Below are 22,117 nucleotides of genomic sequence, written 5' to 3' on the forward strand. Positions count from 1 at the left end.
TATTGCTAAAGTAACTGGTTCATAAGTGTTAGAACCAAGGTTTGGAACCAAAAATAACAGTGATTTGATTATGAAAGAGTCTTTGCTCATTTGCCAGAGCTTAGGTATTCATGTGTAACAAATCCATGTAATTTTACCAATGTAGAGATACACTTCATATTGATCATTCTGGTTATATGGACATAGTTCAAAAGTTCCAAAAATGGTTTGTCACTACTTTGCAGCGAAAAAAACCAGACCTCTATTTACCCCTCTATTTCACCTACCGATAGACGATTTTACCGACAATCTAAGGGCTTTGTGGAACAACTGAAAATTCAGTGACTAACTACTGAAGAATTTGGGGCTGTCACATCCCACATCCCCTATACACCCCGCTGGCTAGGCCCCTCGCCTTTTTTACCTTGCATGAAAACAAAGAGCACCGCAATGCACCGAGAATAAATAACAACGACAAAAACAGTAAAATTAAATTTAACAGTTATTTCGCCTCGCTATGCATGGCTTCCTCAGAGCTTCTAAATTAAAAAATTAAGCTTTTTACAGAGTGGCCATCCTGCCCCACATATTTTCGCCCTCTTTGCCAGGCTGGCTGGCCCTTAAAGTGAATATGAGGCTTAGGAGTAACTTGATGCCACTGCGCGTGCTCCTCAAACTCAAATAGGAAAATGTCTGAATAATGGCGACTGGTATTTGTGATTGTTACGAAGTATGAAAGAATTTCACGTTGAGATGTTGTATCAAGAGCAATTGTGATGTAATTACAAAAAAAAATATGAGTGAAACAGCAAAAGAACGGTAATGTATTGGTAGCTTATCGTAAACATTAAAAGCAGAATGATTCTTATTAAAATCGGAAGTGTGAAGTAAACACACGAACAAAAACATTCTTGACGAATCAAAAGGCGATAACTGGTTTTAGTCATACGACATCAAAATATCAACATCTTAGTAATTTTCAGCGAAATTTTTGGACAGTTGGGACAATTTGTGTTTTCTGATGGAAGGAAATAGTTTGAATGTTTTTGACAAAGACATTTAAATTTTTCTCTAGTAGGTTACATGCCTGCCTTTACTCAAAGCTAACAAGACATGGCCAGTGATCCTTATTCCTTTTTTCTTTATATCCCTTCTTAAATTTTGCAGGAAAAATACCTGAGTTATCCACAAAAGCCTATGCTGTTCCCGTCCTTTCAATTGCTTTTTCCTTTGTTGTTTTTATGAAGACTTTTTGTTTTCCATAGTTTTAACAATGCTGCTTAGTCTTGAGAGATATCAAAGCAAATTTTTATTGTTGTGGTTAAATGGGGGGAGGTTGTGGACAAAATTTTTCAGTATCCAAGGAAAGCATTGAAAAGCTCCTTAGGATTTTAAGTCATTTTAGGACATTGTTATGGGCTGAGGTCTCCTGAGCTGCCATCTCAACTTGCTTCCACATTAGCTGTTCTTAAAGACTAGATGCTGCTCATTTCAACCTTCAGTTGTGGTGAAACCAAACTTCAGTACACCAGTAAACCAGTATATTGAAGCAAAAATTCAGTACACCAGATTATACATAACCCTGAACCTCAATAATGGAATTTACACAAGAAAATGTACTTGTCCATTTAAAGTCAAGTTTCTTCTCTATTATCCAAGAGGATTTCTTTCCCATAGAATAGATATGTGTATCCATGTATCTGGAGTTCACATCTTAATTTATCTCATGGATATGGTTAACTTAAAACATTTCAAGGGAGATAAGAGTAAAATGAAATGTAAGGTAGATTACTAATCAAAAAAGAGAACTCAGGGTATATTCTCTGATACAGAAATGCCACCCTCAGAAAGTTATTTTCTTTGATTTTCTACCAGAATTTTCAGTCACATGCATTATACTGTAAAATACTGATACAGGATACCTTTTTTCTAGCAAAGCCTGCAAAATATTTTTTTAAGAACCTGTTGCTCTAAAGGGAAGATATTTTAAATGATATATATGTTAAATGTAGGGTTATCTTTTTGCTCTTATTTATTTTAGTTAATTTATTTTAAGGGTTTTGACTGTTGGAGCCAGGTTTACTTCATTAGAACATACCAACCAATTGAAACCAACAGTATCTGAAGAACAGAGGAAAGGCACAACACAACCCCAAACAACTAAAGTAGCATTTTGGAAGAAAGGCACTGGGGCAAGTAAGGTGCCAGGGAGGTTAGTTTGTTGTCTTATCATTTACTGAATCAAATCATTCTATTCAAATGATTTTCAACTGTTTTGCTTTTTACTTCTCATTTTGCTTTGAAAAATACATATGATGAGAGCGAGCACTACCAAGATTTAATAACATTTTTTGTTTTTTTCCAATTTCATACAAGGAATAGTGAATTTCGGTGGGACTTCCTTAATTTAGTACCCCAGCAAAGAAAGGACAAGGCTTGCCTGGACGTGATTGATATCAATTAGCTTAAAAAATTAAGAGTAAATTAATTTTATGAACACAAACATGCAGATTCAAATATCATCATATAGCTACTAATGACTTATGACCAACTGCAAGGAATACTCAAAAAATATTTCCTGCTTCTGCTGCAAGGCATGCCAAAGAGGCCTCTCTCTGAAATACCTCGCTAAAAGGTACTGTATGCTATAAACTTTTAACCCTTAATTTGAACCCCTAATTTGCACACAAAGCATATTTCAAATGTGCCACTCAAGAAACAAAACCACTGCCCCAATTAGAGACATAGTAAGCACAAACAACAAGGCAAGACAAAATACAAATACTCTGCCTCATTATTTCTGATCTATATCTGGATTTTCACTTATCTATTTGATCATTACACCAACACACTAAGGAATCTTACTGTAAATCCTCAAATTAGCCCCCTGGGGGCTTATTTATTTTTGGCAATTTGTAATTCTAGGGTGGGGGCTTATTCAAGGAGGAGGCTTTTTCGAAAGGGTGCCAATTCGAGGATTTACAGTATAGAAAAGTACTTTAGGGTGATACATGGTAGTAGTTAGGATTTTTGACATTGGGGGAGGGGGGATTCTTTTCTACTATAGTAAATATAACATACAAAGGTAATGTACAAAAATGTACAAACTAACTCAGTCATGGGAAAAATGGTTTGAGGAAACATGTGCTCATTCTCAAACTCAAACTATAAATAGTTGTTCCTCGATCTGTAAACACTATTGTTTGGAGGCCTTCTCGGGTGTTGGAGGCCAGGCCCCTCCTGCCTCTACCTACCCTCCTGATGTGATATGCTTTGCTTTTCCAAACTATATTCAAGTTTTTAATTTGATTGGAAAACTTTGCCATAATGCTTACGCCTGTCATCTGGGAACTTCCCACATTGTTTGACAGATGAATTCCCAGATAGACAGAAGATGTTTTGCAGTTATCACAGTTGATCATCCAATTGACAAAGCTTTGACCTAGTAGGCTTTTCAGAGTCTAAAGAGATACAATATGGCCGAAAATCAGAGCATTAAAATATTAAAAATGCTAGATGGAAGAAGATAGGGTTGGCCATGATCAAAAACTTTCATTGTTTCTTTTGCAATCCCCTTACAGAGGAGTAAACAATAAAAGTTAATTCATGTCATTTCACACAAACTTTGATTAAGCAATATTTCACAGCCATCTCCTCTTTTGTATATCTAAACATTTGCTTATGTATATGTAAACATACAATCATTTTGTTCAGAGCTGTTTATGGAGCACAGCACCCACCACTGCACATTACTGAGTAAGTGGCAATTATTTCTTTACAATTTAGGTATTTTTGATAATTTTCACTATTTTTTTTTAATTCAAGCTATGTGCTACTTTTGCTCTAAAAGATCAATTCTAGCCAGTGATTATTATCTTTTTCATCAAAAACCCATTTTAAGTGGCTTGTCTGATTGTTGGTTGCATACAGACAAAGTATGAAATTTTTGTTCTGAAGTTTGTTTGCTCATATCCCTGCTGGCCCAAGTTAATCATCTGAAAAGCTTCAATAGAAGTTTGGTTAAATTATTGTTTTTTGATAGATGCTCTTTAGCTTCTCTTATTAAGATTCAACATTGAATTTATTCTCATCTGTATCTATTCGCAGTGCAAATATTGTTATTGTTTTTTGTTATAAACTCCTTCTGCTTCTGCTCCTAGTGGTGCTCTTCTTGAAAGCATAAGCAAGAATGCCAAAGCAAGAAACAAGAAGCAACTATCATATCAAGAATTTGAGGGATCAACAGTTGATGCTTGGGAGGACGATGAAGATGAAATTATAAAACTGAGCCAGTCTCCTAGTCACGAATCTTATGAAGCACCAGTGGCAAAACCCCAGGTTTGTGAACACTTGAATTTCATGTTTCTGAAACCTCTTTAGGCCCAGAATTCATCTAAGTGGATCTAGAAAGAAACAATGTGATTTATTTTCAATTAAGTTAAGTTGCTTTGCAACTCAATTGGTTCATTTCCTGTTAGTTTAATGGCTAGTAACATTTATTTATCAGTAGCTTTACCATAAAGACCAATGGTATACACTAGAGGTATTTGATTGAAAAACATATTACATAAATATATGGTATTTGAAAAATATTTAGTGTATGCGGAAGGTAACATAAGAGAGCAGAAATGTAAAGCATATATCTAATTTATAACAAGAAATAAATTGCAGTAATGCATAACAACATATTTTTGAAGTGTAACTTAGCTCTTTGCAATATGGTGTAAAAAGCAATTTGAATTATGGCTCTGGCTATGACTAGGGTTGTTCTTTATACTCACTGTACCCAACCACAGATGACAGGGCATGGAGGCACAGGGGGGCTTTTTGCTCTCTCTACCTTCACAAAGTTTCTTCATTTTGTTAATGTTTACTCTTTTCTTAGAGAATTTTCCCCTACCCTGTAGCTCTTTCTGCAATCTCAAATGCTTCACGAATTTCTCCCCCAAATTTATGCGCCCTTCCAAAATTATTTTAAACATAGAAGTTTATTGAAGTACTTTTTATGTAAGGAGTCATCACCGGCAAGGTCAAGCAGCACAAGGAAGATAGACTCCCCATCTCACCGATTCAAAGACGAGTCTGGAGACCGTGGAAGTGTTGATAGCGCCACAACCAAGAGCAGACAACCCAAGGCATCTGCCAGAAATGAAAATAAGGCCCTGAAGAATTCCATCAAAGTCAAACAAGCGATTGTTTCAAAATTATCTGAGACAATTGGTGAGAATGTTAATTGCTTTGGTGTTGGTATGTTTCTTTTTACTAATTACTAATCATTTATTTTTATTTCTTTCACTAATTACTAACAGTTATTGACTTTCTTCTCACAAGGAGGTTGTTTCCACAGATATGCTCCTTCACCATTGCTTTACAAAATTGTTCTGCATGTTTTCTTCTAGGTAACTAACAATATTTACCTTCTAGTAATAGAAAGTTGTATTCCTTTTGTATTCGAAAAGGGTCTAAATTATTTTTTGGCTTTTCATAATTCAGATTCTTATTTTGTGTTGCTACTTGTCAAAAAACCCTTAACGTTCACTCTAGCCTTGGTCCTTACCCAAACTCTTAAACTAACCCTGAAGAAAGAAGATACCCTTCTTTTAAGTTTGACCCAGTTATGTTGTGCTAAGGTTGTCGAGGAAGTCAAGTGTTATGTTAATGCCTACAAGCAACAAACTTTACTTCCTGCTTTTGATTGTTTGATATATTTTCCTGCAACAGCCACTTTGTATTTTATACTGCCATACCTTCTATTGCCCTTCGCCTAATTGAGACTTTCCTCTAACCCCGACATTACCTCACCTCTACCTCAAAATTTAGATTGGATTTCATCTAGTATTATTAACATTTCAAATCATGAAGAGAAAAATTGGCCTATGTTTGATAGTTTATAGAGCAGACTAACCTTGTCTTGATATTGCTAAATTTCTAAAAAAGTCTGCGTAATTCTTGACCATAGCTAATAGCAACCAACCTTATAGAATTTCTGTCTATTCATGAATGTGTCTACGACAGTCATTCATTTCTATGCAGAGAACAATATGTTGTTCTTTTACGAAAGCTCAAGCAAGAAGGACATGGATTCCTGTAGCGTTCAGTAGCACTCAGATGTTTTTGGTTTTGGCATAAAGTATCCAATGTTATTGGCCAATCTTCTATTTTTAAGTGTCAACTTTGAGTCCCTTTCAGTATTTTTTTCAAAATGGAAAGACAAATATTAACGCCTTTGTTAAATTTTGTTAAATCTGATTCTGCATGTAGTCTTTTAAACTCTATTTGGCCAAACAGGCCTCCCCAGCTCTTACCCAAACCTCCAGATAGAAAATTACTAGGAAATATAACAATTCTACAGCTATGCTTGATTTCATTTTAAAACATGGACTGATTACCTTTTACCAAATATATATAAGATATTTTTGTTATGTCAATATTATCATATTTTTCATAAATGTTTTTCATGTTTTTGTGTTTGTTAGTGTATAACATCCAATTTTTATAGAGTTGTTGTCAACAGTACACCTATTACAAAATAAACATTCATACTTTAAAAAGGACTGATAATGAACTTGTCCAACAGACAAAGAATAATCCCCAAATCTTGTCTGACTTTCTAGAACAATCCTTCAATCTTTTTAATGATTGGGAATAAGACTATCATAGTTCCAAAATCTATTATAATCTCTGCTTTGAAAAGGATTTGAACATTATGCAGCAAATCACTAGAAAATGAAGAAAAATTTTTCCTAGTCATTTTTAGCTGTTTGATGATCTACTAGTTGCAAATCTCTGTATATAGACTCGTATTTTCATCCTTTTGAATTTGAAATCGTCAGTAGGGAGACCAAACTGCCCAATCCTATAAACCCTGCCAGAATCCCCTATATCGTTGAGTGTCACATGTATGTAATTTGATAAACAAGTCTATCGGAATAAAAAAAGTTATTTTGATCTTTTTTGTGGTTTGTGTCTTAATTTTTTGGGAGTCTTTGAAAATCGATCTTGGTTTTCCTCAGTTTACCATTTTGAATTTTTACTAGTTGACGTTTTGTTTGCATTCCAGCCAAAGCAACGAAAAACAGATTCTCCCCACCCCCCTCCGCCTCGCCAGAACCAGCAGAAATAATGCAACCACCCACACCACATTCGCCAATAAGGCAAGTGAAGGCTGAACTTCAAGATCAAGAGAGTGCTCGTCTTGAAAGATTTGGGAAGCTTCTTGCGGGTCCGACAACCGATATGGGTAGGTTATACGATTCTAGTCATCGTTCAATGTCATTTTTGGCTTTATTGCATGGTCAAGTGTTAAAATCCCCCCCCCCCTCCGTGTAATAGGAATATCCTCCTTCCCAGTATTAACCTCGTTATCACGTAATTTATGACGCACTTATCTTTACGATATATATTTCAGCACGTAGTTAGTTTGAGGACTTTGATTTTGATGATGAAGCAGAAAACATAAATAAAGTTATTTTTTCTTCGTCACACTTCCTGCCACACCCGATCAAGAAAGGCTTAACCTTGAAAAACCAAAGCTTCCACTTTCTTCGACTTTTCTCATTTAAGGCTGACCGTGCTCTTGCAGTTATTAGTTAAGCTGTAGCTTGAATAAAAAGGAGTTTCATTGTATTTTATGATGTTATGTTGTATAATACTATATTGCATTCTATTGTATTGTATTGTATTGTATTGTATTGTATTGTATTGTATTGTATTGTATTGTATTGCACTCTAATTTTTTGTATACTATTGTATTCTAAAATATTGTATTGCATTCTATTGTAGTACATTGTATTTTCTGTGTTATATTTAACTTGTCAAATTGTATTATATGAACTTTTTCGTCGCAATGTATCTCTGCAATGTATCGTATCCTCAATTTAAACATAATTGAACTGTTTATTTTTTAATTAAATTCTTTTTGCATCAGATCAACTCCAGAAACTCAGTTGGAATGGAATCCCAAATTCAGTTAGGCCGAGCACTTGGCGGTTGCTTTCTGTGAGTATTTTGGTTATAATGAATTCAAAGCATCTTTGCAAATGCTGCCAGTGCCATGAGCAAAGTTCTGGAGACAAATCTGCACGATTATCCCAATGCTCCGTGACCTTTGCTAAGATTGCTGGTCAGCAGTTTACAGCTGCTTCTTAATACAAATTACATGAAGAAAACTTAGAACTTTAATGGCCATGCGAAAAATTCAAAAGACACCTTCCAGGAATGGAACAAATTCTAAAAAGCAAAGCAAAAGGCCTGATTTCTATTCGAGAGATTAGTTGAACTTTTTCCAACCTAAGTGAAAATTAGCCTGTGGTACTATACTGCACATGACATCTTTTCTGGCAATTCTGTGTTTGTGGTATAGTAACTGCTCCGAAACGGAGATTTGGCGAGATATATTATTATTATTAATACATCTGTGCACGCTTCTTTTCAAGTGCGCGCAAGGTTTCTCGCAAATCCTTTTTAATTTTTTTGCAACTTTGCAACTTTGCATTTATGTTACACCCCTGGAGTTTTCTTATCTTTGTTTGTTTTTTTAAATGTTCTAATGATTTTTTTTCTATTTGGGACAACTTGCTACTTTCCTTAGCATCATACATTTTAAGTGATATATTTTGCTTTTCTTTCTTAAAGATACCATCAACCCCGCCGTGTGTACCTTTATACATAGATGGTAAAACTTGAAGAAATTAAGGCTTTCCTCATTACCCCCATATTTTGCAATGTTGTGAAATGGGTGCAACCGACATTTGTTTGGAATAATAAATAAGAAATCATAGTTCGTGGCAGATTTGCATGAATACCTGAGGTCATCTGGACGTAGTGAAGCCCGGCATATTGGCACGAGGAGTGGATTTATTCCCCTTCCATTCTTAAAGCTGTTTTGCCCAATTTTGCTACCAGTAAACACACACAATGTTCCTGTTTTTGCTGAAGTATAGCAAATGATCCCATTTCATGGTAAAGTACGAGGTATGGCCTGCCCAGCTCCTAGCAATTTCGCAAAAAGTTCCTTTTTATGACGTTATTGATCAATTGTCAATATTATTTTTTTACGACAGGGCTACCTTCCTCCAAGCATCGATCGCAGGCAATCGACATTAGAGCGAAAACGACAAGAATACTCAAATTTTGTCGCACAATATTACCCTACACGATTTGATGAACTAAATCAAGAGACATATAGACAGGTAAGCAGCCCCCGTAATCTTAAAACTTGTTATCCCTTTCCCCTCCTCCTTCCTCCTAAGAATTTCTGCGCACGTACTTTTATATTTCGTATTCAGACAAAATCTAGTAGTTCGACAGAGGATTTTTCTTTTTTCGAACGATACTTTCCCTCTTTATAATAATATTTATTTGAAAAGTTTTTGATAATCTTAACTCTTGGTAACCCGAACTCCATAATTCATCCAAAGTCTGCTTTCTTGTCTTAACGGTCAAACATTGTTTGCACATTTCGAGTAACCAAAACTCTCTCTGTTTTTATTCATATAATTTAACATTTTTGCAAAAAGAGGTAATAGCAAGATTCTAATGTTATCTTAAAAAAGGCAAAAAGCAACTGGCTACTTTTAGCATTTTTAGCACTAAGGAATGAGTTGTGACGCTGTTTTAGCTATGCCAGATGAATACAACAGTTTTAATGCAGCAAAATGCAAGTAATTTATCAACCATGTTTTTTTTTCATAATATTGATCTGTTGTTATGTTATCATAAATGTAAAATGTCAAGCCCCATTATCAACAGTTTTTTCTTTCATAAAGCGAGCAGTTTACATCTGTTTTGCCAGTATTTTGCCAGAGCTGTTTTGAATTTTTTTCTTTAGAAGGCCTGCAGAATAAGTGTTGCAAAACGATATTTGTAACTTTAATATTGCCTTTTCTTAATATGTTGGTACGATTGACTCAATCAAGCAACATTTTCTGCTTTTTCGTGCAACAATAGTGATCTGATCCCCAAAACTCATTATTGACAATCTTTGTAATTTTGTTTTTCTTTTTTTCTGTTATCTTTTGTGGATATGATTTTCTATTATGTTTTCCTTGTCGAGGCAACGAATAACCAAAGTCGACAATTTTCTTTTATATAGAGTTGGTAATAATCACAACTATGGTCATAAATCATTATCAAGTCGAATCTGTCATTCGAATTATTGTATGATATTTTGTTTGTTGTTTGTACTGTTTGATTTGAATGCTTTCCACATCAATACACGTCAATTCACACGATCAGTTTTTCGCATATTCATAGTGCTAGACGTAGCATTACTTTTAGTCAAGTTTTCATCTTTCACTATTGATTTCTAGATCACTCTTCTAAATTTAGCACTCTTGATTTGTAGATCAGTATCGACATCCCACGGACCAATCCGTTAATACCAATATTTCAGCAACGGGTTGTACAAGAGGTATGTCCCGCTAGGTATTTTGTGCAATGTCTTATGAGGAAGGTTTTTGTAGAGCAGATAAATTCTTTTTGACTTATGTATATATAGCAAACAGTAGCAAGCATTGAATCCAAAATACTCTGTGTTTGTACAGAATTACGTAACCAAACATAATTATGGTCAGTAAGTTATGTGCTAAAGAGGTAGGTACATGGGAAATGCTGAGCTTTAAATGTTTTCATCATGGTTTAAAGATTCGCCAGGAGAACGTAAATTCTTGGCCACACTAAGACATGGTGCATCTTTTTATCTAGTGTCTAGATTAAGTTTGTTTTGGTGTGTCGAATGTAGTTTTTGATAAAAACTTTAGCAGGAGGAGTAAACTTTGTTCGTTTTCTGAAAAGCTATTTTTCATGCACTGGCTTGAATATGAATTTCTGATTGATGAGCAAAGGGAAAATAGTTTACATCCTAATGTGGATTTGAATCGGCCAAAAAATCAGATTAGCCCTCTGACTGATTTTCTTGGCTAATCAGTAACTCAACCTCTGCAGCGATTGAAAAGCTCTCCCTTTTGGTAAGGAATATCTTAGCCTTGTTTCAAACGGAAGTTCTCAAATGTCATTGATCACTTGGCTTTTTCAACTGTTTAAAGGTGACCCTTGCCTTGCAAAGCTGAATTTACTTTTTAGCGGTTAGAAGATATTTTTATTCTTATAACGTGTAATTCTCAAATTGAATCAAATTTATTTGCGATTTTGAACTTCTCTTCTGCACAACCATCTGTGCTTGAAATTTTTCAAAAGATATTGATGTCATAAATTAGTTTTAAAAAATGAATCGACAGATAGTGTTGATTAGATTGTCAATCAACAATTGGCCAATCAATAATCGTGAAGCCACTCAGACGTTTATTGATTGGCCGATTTAGTTTCTGTCGATTGCCTTTAACCGGCTAGGGCAGAGCGGGCAATGCTGAGCAAGGATTGCTTTAGACGCCGTGATGTGTGGAATAGAACAGTTATTTTTAGTCTAGTTTTGTCGAATTTCTCTAGTTTCCGCAGGAACTGCATTGATCAGATTTGTGTAGGACTTAACTTCCTTATATCTTTAACTAGAGTATTCTTGTCTCTCTCTGGCCCTGCGGATAGCATATGCTAATTTCTTGTAATTCATACAGAACCGTGTCCGGTATGGTTTTCTTTGAAGTAAACATCAATGTTCAGTAAATACCGCCACAATGTTCATATTTATTCATAGGAAAATATCATAGGACTTCTTCAAAGTAAATATTGTGTTATAGAATAAAAATAAATGGAATAAAGATCAGCTGATTTCTTGAATAAGGGGGTTTCCTTTAGTAAGATCAACATTTAATGTGTATTAGCTGTCTTTGCTGCAGAAGGATAGCAGTATAAATTGTTTTGAATTCAACTACAGCACAAAAAATTATCTGCGGTCAGAGTGCTGTGAAGGCAACCTCTAAGGAATAGACATCTGCCATATAGGACGGTAGATCAGATCGTGCAGGTCTCCGCCATTTTGTGGCTTTGATGTGCGTTGCCAATACACCCACTCAACTAGTGTAGAAATATGTAAAATTTTCAATATGTGAAGTCACCAGACGCACTGCAGATGCTAACCTTGATCCTTGCATAAGCATGATAGAAAAGGGGGATTGCTAATCAAAATTAGGAATTCATACGATAAAATTTCAACCGAGTAATTCCAAAAAAAGATAGCTATGAGCACCCACTGAATTATTTTGCCCTCATTTTCAGCGTTTTAGCCAAAAAAAATTTGATATAAGTAGGATAGATAGCTAGACAGAAAGACGTAAGTTTTAAATCTTTTATGAAGTATTTTCATGGAAAGGAGCTGTTTTTGCATCTGTTTTGTTTCTTTTTTTTAGATATTTGAACGTGTTCTGTATATATGGGCAATTCGACATCCCGCCAGTGGCTATGTCCAAGGAATTAATGATTTGGTTGTTCCATTTTTCATCACGTTTTTATCGGAGCACTTAGGTAGGTAATTGTTTACCGTTTTTGGTGGCCTTAAAACTTTTTAGCTAACTGGAAACTTCGAGAGTCAAGGGGATTGATGGGTTCAGTTTAAAGTAGTATCTATAAGGTAAAATTATTCAAGTTTGTTGGCCACTAATCGCATAAGATCTGGTGTTTGCGGCCCTTCCCCTACCTGCATCCGTTTGTTTGTCGTGTTGAGTGTTGTCGTTAAGAAAGCCCATTCCCTACCTTTTTAAGAAAATCACCCAGACTTGGACATACTTTTTTGCAATGATGAATTTTTTATCTCCTTACTTAGCAGAAGTTTTATTTTCATCAGTAGTCATCATGCTGTTGTTAGCACGGTGAAGAGCAACAAAACAGTTCTTTTAGTTTAGCAAAAAAGTTGTTTCCTTGTTCTTGGTCTTGGTCGAATAAAAAGCCTCGGGTATTCAGAGCTTCTCGACAGGGGCGGAGACTTGGCCAAATATTGGGGGGGGGGCAAGCCTATTGTTTTAATAAGATGACATCACATTTGCTATTGTCTTAGAAAAATAGACCATTGTTTTCCAAAGTATTGAGGGGGGGGGGGGTAACCGGCACCTCGTACCAACACTAGTGAGGCAGCCAGAAAAAGGGCCTAGCCATCTTATAATTTAATCATATTGGCCTAGCACAATTTCCGTCTCTAACAGGCATTTCCCGAGAAGCACAATTTCCGTCTCTAACAGGCATTTCCCGAGAAGCTCAATTCCCGTCTATAACAGGCTCGCCTGTTCTTGTACATTCACTGACTGTACAAATTTCCCTATAGATGAAGAAGTCGAGACTTACGATATTAACAGAGTTCCCAAGGGCATTTTGGATTCAGTCGAAGCAGACACATTTTGGTGCGTAACAAAGCTGCTGAATGGAATTCAGGTACCTTTCTTTCAATTTTCGGCTACAAGAATCATATCAATAACCAAGGTTCAGCTCTTCCGTAGCATCGTTGAGTGCTGTTTCGCGATGCTCTGATCTGAGCGCTGAAGCTCACTCGGTGATTCACAAGTGCAATTCACTGATATGTTTATACTAGCTTTCTATAATTGACCAGGACGAGACGAACCAGATTTAAAGTTTTAATCAATCAATGTGAAATTAAAAGTGCCAAAACTCCAAAGCTTTCTTTTCGTGGACCTCCATTGTGTAATTCTAGGGTTATAAGCATGGCATCTCTTTGTGACTAATATTTTGTTTTCAGTTTCTTTTTAGAGACCCCCTTCCTTGTCCTATTCTTGGCTCTTCACTCTTTCTTGAAACTAAAATTTTATACGTTACGGTGAAAATTATAGTACGTCAATTTTCTAACTTAAGAAATGAAAGTTATTGTAGACTAGCAGTTTTAGAGCTCAAGAAATGTTCGTGAGTTGCTTGTCACCTGACCCTCATGCAAGTGGTAATAACATTGTCTAATGCAATGAAAATCCTGTAATTTCCTGCGAGTGGCATTGATTTAATGCGCAAAACCAGCAATGGTTTCTTATTTCGTGGGAAAAGAGGTCTACCTCGAAAGTCATTTAGGCAGGAATATAGATGCAATCGTTGGTACGATCTACGCCACGAAACAGTGCCTCTAGAATTTCTTCGGCTGGGAACAAGACTACCTGCGCTAAAATGACCACATTTAGACAAAAGCCTAGCCTAGCACGTGACTGATTTCAGATTGGTTTAATCCTTCCTGGGTGATTTGAATAGTCTCTAGGTTCAGCAAGATTTAATATGGTTTAGATCTCTGTATTGCTTTTTCACTTTCGTGCAAAATGCAAAAGTGGCTCATGGTTTAATTCTGAATCCTTCTTTGAGTTTGTCCTTTTTTGCTAGTTTTTTACAACATATGTCCTTTGAAATGAATATAGTAGTAGGGGCTGCCTCTCTTTTGCCCCTTAATTGACAAAACTTGTTTTCTGTTTCTGAGATACATTTTCATGTTGCAGGACAACTACACGTTTGCACAACCAGGCATTCAACACAAAATCAATGCACTTAGTGACCTTGTCAGCCGAATTGATGGTATTCTTTGTTTAAATTACCCTTGTTTGAAGTATTTCAGACTACCTCCAGTATAAAAAAGCTGCTAGGTTAAAGCATTTGGAGTTATACTAAGGTCGGTTGACTGAGGAGAGATACAGTTCTTTGAACTTCTATACGAATAAACGCCAAGTCGTTCAAAGATGTTTTGAACCTTTAATTCTTTCCATCTTCAAGTATACAAACATTGTTATTGGTATTATAATTCATTATAATTCTGCAAGTGCAAGTGCCATTATAATTCTCTTTCATGTGCAGAAATGATTTATGCAGTCGACCATCGATCGACCAAAACCTAAAAATTTACTAAAGTGTTACACAATCCTATTCGTTATTCCTTACTCAGACTAAAGTGAATTTTGCATTCCACAGCAGTAATTGCGTTTTACTTATGTTCTTAATTTCACTTCCAGGGGGTAAATGCAAATTTCTTGCAATGCATCTACCTATTAAACTTTATTACATTTTTTCACTTTCTACCTCCTGTCCTTTAGACTAGTATTCGAGTTCTCTTTTTATTTCCTGAACAGGGCCTTTGCATAAACACATTCGAGAATACAATATCGACTATTTACAATTTGCTTTTCGATGGATGAACAACCTCCTTATGAGAGAGTTGTCTTTGCGATGTCTAATTCGACTTTGGGATACATATTGGGTGAGTGATTTGCTTTTCCTTCTAGCTTAATACAGAATATTCATTTTCTCTAATAAGACTAATAAGATTTTCTCACCCCGTTTAATGCAATTCAGCATAACAGCTTATTTAACTATGAAAGATTTTCACCATCAAGTTTTTGTGCCAAGCCATCTTCTTAACAACTACCCAAACCCACCCCCACCCCCCCCCCTGCTCATCCCCCCTTTAATACATCTAATCCAGGTAATTTTATTTAACTTTCTTTATGTTACACTTATACATTTAAGGTCAAACCCATGCCTTCGGGACGAGGGTTTTTGACATCCATGACCACTAACATAACCTTTTCTAGGAACTCTTCTAGACTTTAGTTGCAAGTTATGGTCTGGCATGTTCACTACTTATTTTAAATTTTATTTTGATCTATTCATTTTAAAAGATATTCCCTGGACAGTAAGAATCACGTTTTGCCCAGTATGTCATCCATCTTAAGTTTTTAATTAAGTCGTAACCTTATCGGCCAGCAAGGGCTTAATTCCTTTGTGTATGTTTTTAGGCTGAGCCCGACGGATTCGCAATCTTTCATCTCTACGTCTGTGCTGCTCTGCTCACGCGGTTTTCCAAGGAAATTTCGCACATGTTTGATTTCCAGGTATTCTGGCTTATTATCTTAAAACGAAATTATCATCATTATTATTTAATTATATAGTCTGACTTTGACAGGAGGTGGCAGTCGTCGGTTGGTCAAGACAAAGAACCAATCAAAAATGACATTAAGGATAATGAGCCAATCAAACGCGCTATTGGAATTGAAAACCAATCACGTGATTATTTTAATTCATGCTCGATCCCCATCTGGATATAAGCTTCTGTTCCCTGTGCTCATTCCCATCCAAGGCATTTATGTTTTATAAACTACTCTGTTAAAATGTAAGGTAACTAATTACAATAAACAGTGAATGCTAATTTTTACAATAAGATATATTGGAAATAAGTCATTTTTTTATTTATACTAGGAAAAGCTAAAATACCAAGACACAAAACTAATTGGTATAGTGAAAACCAGTGTCAGTTTTTTGTAACATTGACAAGGACTTCAGGCTCCTTTTGTTTTAAGGCTTTTTTTATTTTTTTGTGACATTTAGTCAATTTTTTTACCCGAACTATTTCATGTCTTTGTCCCTCTGTGCGTGAAGCATTTTTGAGCTGTCTCTGAAAAGAGACATTTCATTTAGTTTCGATGTGATTTTGGTATTTCGAGAACTAATTCTGTGATCGTTGTCCCTTCTTACTCATGGGTTCAACAGACACACTGTAAGGGGCATTTGTCACGATTCTGTACGGTTTCGGAGAGAAATTCTCCCTAAGAAAAAAAAAAGGGCTCCAGAGACTCTTTTTATTGTATCTTTAACTCGTTCTTCCCAACACAGATATTGGTCTACATTAGTGCCAAGATATCTACAATGACGAATCATTGTAATGTCTTCACTATTGTTTTCGAAAGGCCTAGTTTTTTTGGGCTCGTGATCTTCTGTCTTCCACCAATAAGCATACTTTGTTCTTTTTTAAATCATTTAGACTGTTTTGCTTAAAGCCATACACTCTTTTAGTGCTTACCCATTCCAAGTCTCTTTGCCAAACTCATTAACTCTATCCCGCCACTCTTCCTTCCTCCCTAGATCTTGTAAACTTTGAAATTCTTCCCTACTTCCCAGACTCCTACATCCTGTCTTTATTCAAATGAAACAAACTTGATATTTCCTCCCAATCTTCCAAATCTCTCCTCCCTGTCCCTTGTTAGGACGTGATGTAGGGTCCTGAGTCTTTCCCTAACATTACCAACTAAAAAAAGTCACCGAGCCGTGGAAATGTGGATGTTTATCACACGAAACCACTTTCAATTATTTCATTAATTATAAAGCCAGATATTTTTCACGTTTGCTCAAAATACAGCAATACCACTTATATTGTTAAGCTTTTCGTGAAATTTTTCACCTGTTGGCAACTTGGACAGTTTGACAACTCGCAAATACCCCTTATATCTGTTTAGGTTTTCCAAAAATTCCACACAGATTGACAACCTAGACCAGTTCTTGCCTCATAACATTAATTTGCTCATTTTATAAAATATCCAGAAACTCTTTGGGCAAAATGGCTAATAGCTAGAACTGGGGAATTTTTTTTATGGATGCACTTTTACACCCATGTTATCTGCGGTGCTTCTTCTATAAACAAAATTTTTAAACAACAAATTTTAATGAATAAAGTTAACAACCAAAAGTAATAGATTGTAAAGAATCCAAGAATATGTTGATTGAAGCAATCTCATGGAAATCCAATTTCACGACCCACCCACCTCAGAAAAGGTCTTAGATAGTTGCTCTACTGGTATGTTTGTCCCTTTCCAAAAAATTGTTTGAATCATCATTAAAGAAATTTGGTTTTCCCCTTTTATGCCATGTAAATTCTGATAACATGACTCAGATTTTCGATATCGATTCTGATAGCGTCGATGTGACGACCCACTGAAAACGCTGAAATTGTTTTTGGGTAAGCGTGTGATCCACACCCAGTTACCGCTTTCTCGGATATGAGATTTGCGCTGGAGATAAGCCAGATTAGCCTTTTGAATAGTTTTAGAGTCTGATGTTATTGAGGCAACATTCTGAAATGTGATAATAGAGCATGAATGGTAGTCCCTCTGACCATTATTTCTTAAGAAAGTCCTTGTAGGAGGAAAGCAAAAAGTGCCGGTAACTGGTATCTCTGTCAGGTTGCTAAAATGTCAAAAATCAATCAGGTGAAATGTCATAGCCAAGTATTTCGTAAGATTTTTGACTGTAATTATGGTGAAAGTTTAGTCTGATTCCCAGCACAACGCTGTTTTTGCAAGGTGAATGTTGCAGTATTTAGGGGTAGGGGTTTCAATATCAAATCGTTGTCAGTTATTTAGGAAAAGGGAACCACCCTCTTCCCCCGAGATTCTGCAAAGAAGCTGTTTGCCCTTATTTGAATAAAGTCTTCCTTCTATTTTTTAATTTCTACAGAGAGGGCAATCTATTTTGATTTTTTTGTACATTTTAGGTCTTATTCTTTCTTTCTGGACATCTTTTCGTAAAAATTATTTTTATTTCACATATCTTTTCTCGTTTTTTCGTCTTATTATTTCGGGCATCTTTTCATTTCTAAACAAAAAATAAAATTGGATAGTTTCTGCGTTGCACTAGAGGTGGATTGGCATGCTGTAGCATCGTTATTGATATCTTTCTTTTATATAAGATATCGGTTTTACACAACCTCCTTATGTTTTATGAGTGCAAATGTGTGATCCAAGCAGAGCTCACGCCGGATATTCGCCAATAAACAATAGAAATACCATGGGGCATCGTTAGTCCACGCCAGATATCCCTGGCGTAACCACTGGAGTTTTTGTTGGTTAAAAACAGGGACACTAGGGTATATTTGGAAATATGATGGGCTGACGTGTGTTCATTTGTGAAGGAAAAAAGGTTTTAAATGGCGTGGAGAGAGGCAATAAATATTTGTTTTTGGCTCCCTGAAAGTGAAACACATGGCCTAGAGCATTACACCTACTAAGGTTAAAGTGGATCCAATTCAAAGATTCCATTTCTAAATTTTTTTATTAGGTTTTTCATTTTATTTTAGAAGATAAGTTTATGTTGACCGTACCGTATCAAAGATATTTTATGGCAGCCATTAAAAGATATTCTTAAATATCTGGGGATTTTTATTCTTTTAAATGATAAAATTCTTCAAAAACTGTCAAGGCAGTGATAACTTAGATAAGGGGATTTTAGATAGGTGTCTTACATAGTTGTTCCTTGTACGAATATCTGTACTCTTTTTTTCATAGCTTTTGAAGCTGTTACCTGGTGTATCTTAATTCCCCAATTGTATTAAGTTTTGATGCTTTATGATCGTTTTGTTGTGAAATTATGAAAATTTTGCAAACAAAATGATATTGTTTTCTTTTTTACGCGTTCCATTTCTAGGTGGCGTTGTCATTTCCTTGTGTTCCTGCCAAAGAATTACTTATCAGTATATGGGTGTGGTTTCCTTGTTGCGGTTGAAATTCTTGTTTTTCAAAAAGATGATAAATCATAGGGCCTTACAACAGCTAATCTCCAACTCAATGTGTAACATTTCCCCGGTTTTCGTAAACACTCAAATTTCTGTGCAAAGCCAATTTGGTTGGCAGGCCCAGTTTTCCTCTACCGCTTCTTTCCTTTCAAGCACGGGGCGCGCGCCATGAATTTCGAAGCAGATGGAATTAAACTTAGATTTAGTGGCTCAAAACCAGCGACATCTTGGGCACTAGATTAAAAAAGGATTTATTTTATTTGAAGGTTCACGAGAGCAATCAACTTCTTTCAATGTTGTTTGTTCATCCCTCTTCTGTTGTGAATTTGTTGCTTGTGGAAAAGTAAGAGGGGGTGCCTTCTTTATCGTGCCCCTGCAGCAAGAAAGCCCCTTACTTAGACTATAAATGACTCTTGAAGTTGAGCCTTCAAAACGATGTTTGTTCTGATACTTTATCGAAAGATAAGCTTGAAACCTTTTTTGCCATTTGTTACCTTCCTTGTCTTTGTGTCACGCAATTCCATCATGTTTTTATTTCTTTCTCAGAAGCGAACCGAATAATGTTGATTCAAAGCAGATTAGTTATTACAGGTCGCTAAGAAACCAAAGTCTTTGTAACACGACCCAAATGTTTTGGTCTAGACGGAGTTTCTAAGGCTGGCTGGAATAACGAAGAATTTACGACAGAAGTTTTCCTTCTAAGCTACCAGTAAAGCAGACAAATGCTTTGGGCTGGGCTTCCAACTATGCAGTTTGACGATGCTGTAATTAAGCAAGTAAATGCAGCCTGTAAGCCAAATCAGATTTCCCACCCACAGTTCCCACGAGTAACAAACAACTCAACCAGTATCTAAATGATTCCAAATGAAACGCGTAAGCTCACGATGAGTCCATCTCTACAAACCCCAACAAACTGTTTTCATTTGTCAAGGTTCTATAACGAGGCTAGCCTCGTCTATTACCAACAAGAAGCTTTCTTGACGCTTTTATGTTTTTACTTTCGCTTGCGAAATTCAGACTTCAAACAAGTCCTTCCTAGCCTCTCATGCTGTTGTGTACGGTTGTTTATCCCACGCATTAAGCCCTGGTCAAACGATCCAACATTTCACCCAACGTTTTTCTTCATTGTTGGAGAGTGATCCAACGTTGGTGGTGAAACGATCAAACATTTCACACAACACTGTCTCGCGCAGAAACAAAAAGGACTGGATAGAGTGTACAGAAAAGTTCACCTTCTTCTCTATATAAAGTTTGACTTGTTTCATTTAATCTTAAGTTGAATGTCGCCAAGGCTAATTAAAAACTTCTCAAGTCATTCGACTTACAGTAACAACTTGACAGTATTCGGAAGATTCTCTGATTCCTTTTCAGTAACATTCTTTGTACTTTTAATGTTACTGCAAACATGTTGAGACTCCTAACATTTCTATTTCAGACAATCATGCGTTTTCTGCAAGACCTCCCAACCCGAAGCTGGACTGAAGAGGACATTGCTGTTATTGTTGCTGAAGCATACAGACTGAAATTCGTGTTTGGTGACGCACCAAAACATTTGAAATCAAGTAGCAGCCTGAGATAACAGTTTTTAGGCAACTCTTGTTTATAACATGTTCATATTTGCGATTAATATCAATTCTTGTATACGATATTGTTTTGAATGCATATTGGTAAAAAGGCCTAGAATTAGGACTTACTGATAAATCTAGGGAAAACAAAGAGCTTTGGAAAAGTTTTTGATATCTTTTTATCCCGAATATATAACCTTATAGAATGAATCTCTGGGAGGTAAGATTTTAGATGTATAGCTATAATCCAAAATTTGCATACTGATATCTAATTTGCGTCTCCCCTAAATCCGAATAACAGAAACCGTAAACTATTATAATAAAAACTATTATGATATTATAAACTAAATGTTTATTAACTTTTTGGTTGAAATCATTGAAGAAATTGAGGTAGAATTAAGATCATATTGATCAAGGGTTTTAGCAAAGAATTCGTCAGCTGCAATGGTCACTATCTTTTCTTAACATAGAATTTAGATTGATTTTCAACTTGTTTCTAGAATTATTCCCTATTATTCTGAGCTCTTTTGAGATTGATATAGAAAGATAGTCGATTAGATATTTCATAGAAACGGGTTTTATGATTATGTTTGTAGCTCTGTTTTGTAGCTTAAAGAAGGATTACATTCTTTTTTTATAAGAACAATTTTATAAGAACACGAGCCTCAAAACTGGTCAAAAGTTAAGAACAAATTAAGAACAAGCTGAGGCTGAGATTCTGCAAAATGCAATTTTGAACAACGTTTTTTCGCGAAATCGAGGATTTTTAGCGATGTGTGGGTGCTTTTTCGGTGAATATTCAAATTTGTCAGCAAATTTAGGCTGTCTCACTCACTCTGTTGGCAAATGAGGCCTGAACACCTCCTTAGAGCGAAAAAGCTAGCAATAGCACTGCTTACACCCTCTTAATTTAAGAACAAATTAAGAACAATCCAGCCTCAGATTTTCAGAAAAATTAAGAACAGTCAGCCTGAACTTAAATTTACTGGTTGTTATAAAAAAAGAGTGTAATGCATCAAGGGTGAACACATTGCTTCAGACCATTTGTACCTGTATGGATTGAAAATATTATTCCAACCTTTTTTTTGTTGATTTTTCGTAGGCATTTTCTACATACCTGTTCGGGGAACTAACGACTGAAATTTAGTGAAAACTGGCCTATTACCAGGGCCGGCGAAATGTGTTTGATCTATTTGCTAAGCCAAGCTGTTACTCGTTGTAAAATTTAGACAAAGACCGATTTCTTCAATCTAATTCCCATATTCAACTTTATGTATGTCTTCTATTGTAAAGACATAGCAACCAAGGTAAAGCTAAGGACACATTTAAGAGAATACTAGGCAAAGTTACTTACAGAATCATGTAC

General features: G+C 35.8%; 1 protein-coding gene across 2 annotated transcripts; it reads left to right on the forward strand.

Annotated features, from left to right (window-relative positions):
- The first annotated feature begins 643 nt into the window (after positions 1–643).
- Positions 644–21,884, forward strand: LOC135692470 (TBC1 domain family member 22B). Of its 2 annotated transcripts, none has more exons than XM_065210597.2 (15): positions 644–798; positions 2,036–2,191; positions 3,694–3,735; positions 4,140–4,317; positions 4,992–5,226; positions 7,040–7,219; positions 7,907–7,977; positions 9,042–9,170; positions 10,325–10,390; positions 12,282–12,396; positions 13,190–13,296; positions 14,352–14,427; positions 14,976–15,103; positions 15,642–15,737; positions 20,622–21,884. In XM_065210597.2, exons 1-15 carry the CDS (start codon positions 776–778, stop codon positions 20,763–20,765), a joined length of 1,746 nt encoding a protein of 581 aa, XP_065066669.2. In that variant the 5' UTR covers positions 644–775; the 3' UTR covers positions 20,766–21,884. The 2 variants fall into 2 exon arrangements, with proteins under 2 accessions (XP_065066669.2, XP_065066670.2); XM_065210598.2 differs by having other exon boundaries at positions 4,992–5,199.
- The last annotated feature ends 233 nt before the right edge of the window (positions 21,885–22,117 follow it).

Source organism: Rhopilema esculentum, chromosome 3, assembly GCF_057945365.1.
Source record: "Rhopilema esculentum isolate cy_ngs chromosome 3, ASM5794536v1, whole genome shotgun sequence".
Classification (NCBI taxonomy): domain Eukaryota; kingdom Metazoa; phylum Cnidaria; class Scyphozoa; order Rhizostomeae; family Rhizostomatidae; genus Rhopilema; species Rhopilema esculentum.

Bases quoted from the DNA above. Each gene is read 5' to 3' on its own strand.
- LOC135692470 (XM_065210597.2), top strand. From the start codon at position 776: ATGAGTGAAACAGCAAAAGAACG. The intron at 7,978-9,041 runs GTGAGTATTTTG...TTTTTACGACAG, and splicing joins GCACTTGGCGGTTGCTTTCT to GGCTACCTTCCTCCAAGCAT. The intron at 14,428-14,975 runs GTATTCTTTGTT...TTTCCTGAACAG, and splicing joins CCTTGTCAGCCGAATTGATG to GGCCTTTGCATAAACACATT.